Below are 6,000 nucleotides of genomic sequence, written 5' to 3' on the forward strand. Positions count from 1 at the left end.
TTGTGACCTGTCTTCATATTTGATTTTATCCAACTTTTCCTTAAATTTATTCACACTTTCTGCTGTTACAATCTCATCATTCAAGCTGTTCCAGATGTCCACCATCCTATGTAGAAAACTAAACTCCTTAATGTTTCACAGACATTGATCTTTTGTGATCTTCTTTGAGTGTTCTCTTATCCGTCTATCTTTATCTTCAATTAGTGATACCAGGTCTTGTCTATCTATCTTTTCCATACTGTTTACTAACTTGTACATCATTATTAGATCTCTTCTCTTCCGTCTATCCTTCAAGGTTAGTAGTTTTATTTCCTTTAGTCTCTCTTCATAGAGAAGATCCTTTTATTTCTGGCATTATCTTTGTGGCTGTCCTTTGTATTCTTTCTAGTTTCCTGATGTCCTTTTGCATGTGTGGTGACCACACCACTGCTGCATATTCAAGTCTAGGTGTTATCATCGTGGTTATGATCTTTTTCTTCATACTCTTTCAAGTTAATCACTCTTTCTATAAGATCTCTTAGACTGCTTTCCATTATGTTAATTTTTCTAAGCTGCATTTTTACATACAGTTCCTTGTTTGTATCATCACTAAAACCCTTAAAAGGTGATCCACACACCACCTCTCTGTCATTCAAAGTGAAAGCCATAGCTGTAATTTTATGGATGTTTACCTTTTTAAAATCCCTTTTTTTTTTTTTTTTTTTTTTTTTTTATACTATTTGGAGACAGGACCTGCACTGACACACAGCCCTATTCTCTTACAACACATTGATGGTTTGTATATAGAGGAGATCAGCTGTTTCTTATCCCTGCTCTCTCTCTCTCTCTCTCTCTCTCTCTCTCTCTCTCTCTCTCTCTCTCTCTCTCTCTCTCTCTCTCTCTCTCTCTCTCTCTCTCTCTCTCTCTCTCTCTCTCTCTCTCTCTCTCTCTCTCTCTCTCTCTCTCTCTCTCTCTCTCTCTCTCTCTCTCTCTCTCTCTCTCTCTCTCTCTCTCTCTCTCTCTCTCTCTCTCTCTCTCTCTCTCGTGAGTGTGAGTGAATTAGTTTAGATATTACAACAGATAAGATTCACCTATGATGTAGATATGCCAAAGAGACACCCCACCCGCCACCCATAAAGGATAAACCTACCCACCACCACCACTACCACTGGTCACGCAGCTGCTGGACTGACTGACATTCATCCCGACGAATCAGATGAGTCACGTACTCACTTGTCAATCTTAACTCGAAGGGAAGCTTACCTCACAAGCTGCTGGTGTTCGTTTGAGTGGGTGCCAAGGGACATAGTGGATTATTAAGGGAGCATATAAAACCAATGTTGGTCATGATAAAAAAAAAGTCATTTTCTAGTCTAAAAACATGAACTGTCCAACCCTTTATAGTAAAATAAGGCCTAAGTTAAATGATGATAGGTTTTCTTCTTCTTTTCAGGCTATTATGCTCCAAATATGCCACCAGTTGAGTTTACTCCAGAAAACCCGTACTGTAGGTTCAAGGTGGTCTGCTATGCCAGGATCCCCTCCTATCACAATGAAGATGGCATTGTACAGATTGTCATTGGGAAGTCTTTGGCTGAGGTGGAGTAAGTTGATATTTTATGTTGGTTTGTATCAAGTTAATTGTAAGTCATTAATGTTCAGAATATTTCTTATTGGTGTACACAGTCATATCTTATAATGGTCTAATAAAGTTTATAAAATTGTGTGTGTGTGTTGGGATGGATTTCCAGCCACACTTAACAACAACTGAAGACAGAATATGACTCGAACACTGACCTCAGCAGCTTCTCTCATATCACTTTACAAATATGAATTGCTCTAGATCGAAGTTATTATGTGAAAGAAGGTTAGGATAAAAATAAAATAGAATTTATGGAGTATCTCATTCTTTTCTCATAGAGAATAATTTACTGATTTCAGACCCTACAAACAAAACTTTGTGTCCACTTTGAGTGGAATATTTGGTAATGCTGAGGTGGTAATCAGTGAGATGTTTGCAGCTGAACTTCCGGATAGAACCAACATACGGTTATATGTCCAACAAACTCTCGGAAATGGTCAGTGTGAATGTTACCTTTTGTTACTCGCTCATTCTGTGATATTTGTCTAATTATGGAAACTTTGTACATATATGAAATATTATTTTGAGTTCTTTGGAGTAATGTGTAGAATATAACTATATTTCTCTGAAAAAAATAAAATAAATAAATAAAAATATAAAGCAGAATGAAAACATACTTTTTTGAATGATATATATATATATATATATATATATATATATATATATATATATATATATATATATATATATATATATATATATATATATATATATATATAAATATATATACACATATATATTCAACTTTTCATGATTTAGTCAACTGAAATCTTAGAAAACTTTTAGTTGTAGCATTTTTTTTCTTGTATATTTTTGTACACATCTGGGCCTTAGTTAAAAAACAAGAGAAAAATTTCAATTCGAAATTTTCATCTGGTAAGTGGGATATGTTCCTTTCTTAAGTAATAACCTTTGTACATATGTAAGATACTCTTTAGAGTTTGTGTCAGTTGTATGCAGAAAATAACCATATTTAACTTTTAAAAATTTTCCTTCTGCACTAGAACGAATAAGCATTTTTTTCAGTGTTTCTGTACTGTGAATTTCATGATCCTTGAGTTTAGTGCTACACTTAAGAAACCAAGCAAGTGCAAAACTCTAGATGGGGTATTGATTAGAATCTATAGTGTCATTATAAAGTGTTAAGACTTTAATTCATGGACTAGAGTACATGTCATTAGATACATATGATGGAATAGAGAAATATGTTACAAATAGAAGAAAGTCTTCAGTCTTACATTAGGTACAGGATTCTAACACTATCCAAATATTCTGTGGTGTGATGTGTTACTTGTGCAATCTTATTGAATATCAGTAGAAATGTTATGAATAATTTTTCAAAAGAGCAATAAATTGAGAAATTTCATTTGAAAGAATTGTTATAATTAGTTTTTTTCTCTCTCTCTTAGGGGAGAAGGAGAGGGCAACAGCTACAGATGTGGCTCGGCATATGTCTCAACCAGCACACACTCAGACATTAAAGGTATGAAAGAATAGCCACAAGGAATTAAAAGCATCAGCAAAGATATATCATAATGCTGGAGGTTAATACTTGTAAAAGTTTCTTAACAGTTTTCAATATGCTTTTAAGTTTTCTTGTCCCTAACTATAATATATTGTAAAAATATATTGCAAATTCATATTGATTATTTTATGCTTTAGTGAAAAATTATCATTTTATCTACAAGTGAATTATTGTGAGTATGTATTTTCAAACATGTGTTAGCAAATTTATACCCTCATGATAACATGTCAGAAGCAAAGTGCTTAGTAAGAGGAAAGAAGGTTGTGTATCATTTACTATTATCCATTAGTGCTAAGAGTAATGAATATTTTTTTCCCCATTTTCTTCTGTTATGCTGCCAGAGTGCAATGTCATGATAAATTGTTTTCAGAACCTATTTGTCCAAGAAGTTCTTCCCTTAGTGAATCTGACAGAGGCTCAATTGAAGGAATATTTAGATACTCCTCAAAGAGGTATGTAGTGTTTGTACATGATCACAATTATTCACAAATCAAGACTCATGTTAAATAAGAAAAATATTTAAATGGTCTTTTCTTTATGTATCCTTTGTAATCTGAAATGTAGAGAGGTCATGAATTGGTACAAACCAAACAAATGTTGACTCTCTCTCTCTCTCTCTCTCTCTCTCTCTCTCTCTCTCTCTCTCTCTCTCTCTCTCTCTCTCTCTCTCTCTCTCTCTCTCTCTCTCTCTCTCTCTCTCTCTCTCTCTCTCTCTGAATGAGGAAAGAGACATAATTTTATATATTTCTTAAGATAATTTTCAGAGGCCGTTTAGTGTTCACAAGTGTTCATCTTCAGGTATTGATCCAGCGCTGTGGGAACAGGGAAAGCGTGAAAATCCTGATCCTCAGAAGTTCTTCCCAGTGGTAAAAGTTGGCTTTCAGGAGTTGCAGAAGCAATTTAAGTAAGTTTATTATGTTTTTAATTTAAAATTTATCTTTTTAAACATTGCAATTATGAAATAAGCATGGTTTTGGAGCATGACCATGAAGGAAATGTGAGTAGTCAATTGTATGAAGGTTATAGCAGCTTTTACTGCAGACAAAAGAAAACATTAAATTCAGTTAGTATATAATTTGGAAAGTTGTTAAAGACAAGGTTAAAAGTGAGCTTCATACAGACCAATCCTCTGGAGTTGGAAGGAGGTTCGGAAGGATGGATATGGATATGGAAGATTCAGCACTGGAACAACTTGTAAGGTTTTGTGACTTGATAGATTTTGCATCATCGGCCAAGTTGAACTGTAGGATAGGACAAGGAGAAGCAAACACAATATGGGTGGTATTTAAGGAGGTAGCTAATTTATGAACAAAACTAGGGTATTTAAAGGGATAGCATCTCCTCTGTTCATGTCTAGATATTATTGTAAGTCACAAGTGTCAATTTTTTTATCTGCATAATCAAATAATTCAAACACTTGCCTTACACGAGCATCCTTTGTATCAGGTATCTTTCATATTTTTCTTTGGCTTTGGCACTTTTTTTTCCATCTTGCAAGACAAAGAAATAGTAGGTTACATATAAAAAAGATAGTCATGCAGCTATATCTATATGTTAGTGGTGTGTGGTAAATGCACTGTGTGACTGACTTTTATTTTCTTGTAATTCAACAGCCTTCAAGAAGACCATGCCAAGAAACTGCAAGCCAGTATGAACAATATCATGGATGAAATCACACAGCTGAGACACAAACAGACCATGATGAAAGCTGCCATACAGGATGCCAAATGGAAACAAGCTAATCTAACACGTAGAGTGCTCAAGGTGGGAAGGAAACACTTTACAACAATGCTAGGTACAAAAAATGGTGAAGTATACATTTAATTTATCTGATTATTGCCACTAATTAAAAAAAAAAATTTCACCGGCCAGCTTGTGTCAGCACAAGAAGTTGAGAGGAAGAGAGGGGTTCCCCTTGACCAGATGGAAGAACAAATCCGCATGAGGTTGGAGGACTTGTACATGCAGTTGATGCAGCCTACACAGTATAGAGTGAGTAATGCAGCATGTTGATTCCTTTTTTAGATGTATTTTTTTTTGAGTTTCTTGTTTGCTTTCTTATGAAAACTGACACTGAATTGTTTAGTTCCAAAATCTGCAAGCTGTTTACAATTTACATGTTAATGTTGTGTTAATTGTGATAATCATAGTCTCTCTCTCTCTCTCTCTCTCTCTCTCTCTCTCTCTCTCTCTCTCTCTCTCTCTCTCTCTCTCTCTCTCTCTCTCTCTCTCTATATATATATCTCTATATATATATATATATATATATATATATATATATAAGGGAGGCGGTGGCGTAGTGGATAAGGTGGTGAGCGTGGGATCGGGCAGGCGATCCGCGCGTGGGTTTGAATCCCACCACGTACAGCCTTAAAACACTTTGCCATTTGTTGAGTGGTTTAAAGTTACCTACATGTCACCATGATACCCAGGTTCTAGGTGGTTACACCCAAGATGAGCTTTGGGGGGTGATATGGGACCTAATATGGGTACCACTATAAATAAAACTGCCTGCGCTGCTAATGGGTGGAAGCTAAACAACGCTTCCCATACACTCTTCGAGTGTGCCTACAGGCGCTATAGGCCTTAAAAAAAAAAAAAAAAAAAAAAAAAAAAAATATATATATATATATATATATATATATATATATATATATATATATATATATATATATATATATATATATATATATACACACACACACACACACACCAGTTGAGTAGGTGTATATATTCTTTATAATAAACTGTTATTCAAACAGATTGAAGAAGATTATTGGTGTAAAGTTGTAAACAATTACTTTTTCCACTGTGTAATTTGCTTTTTTAAGCTTTGCACATGCTGTGAAGCTTG

The 6,000-nt window shown here is 34.6% G+C and overlaps 1 protein-coding gene across 16 annotated transcripts in view; it reads left to right on the top strand.

The window, feature by feature from the left end:
* The window catches only part of LOC123498559 (nucleoporin p54-like), a 32,549-nt gene that overhangs the window by 25,154 nt on the left and 1,395 nt on the right, over positions 1 to 6,000 (top strand). For all 16 annotated transcript variants that reach the window (XM_045245765.1, XM_045245767.1, XM_045245766.1 and 13 more), the window contains 7 exons: positions 1,433 to 1,583; positions 1,921 to 2,057; positions 3,031 to 3,104; positions 3,517 to 3,598; positions 3,945 to 4,050; positions 4,760 to 4,910; positions 5,019 to 5,138. In XM_045245765.1, the coding sequence (XP_045101700.1) occupies positions 1,433 to 1,583; positions 1,921 to 2,057; positions 3,031 to 3,104; positions 3,517 to 3,598; positions 3,945 to 4,050; positions 4,760 to 4,910; positions 5,019 to 5,138 (821 nt within the window). The remainder of the gene's footprint in view (positions 1 to 1,432; positions 1,584 to 1,920; positions 2,058 to 3,030; positions 3,105 to 3,516; positions 3,599 to 3,944; positions 4,051 to 4,759; positions 4,911 to 5,018; positions 5,139 to 6,000) is intronic.

This window comes from Portunus trituberculatus, chromosome 48, assembly GCF_017591435.1.
Source record: "Portunus trituberculatus isolate SZX2019 chromosome 48, ASM1759143v1, whole genome shotgun sequence".
NCBI classification, from domain to species: Eukaryota; Metazoa; Arthropoda; class Malacostraca; order Decapoda; family Portunidae; genus Portunus; species Portunus trituberculatus.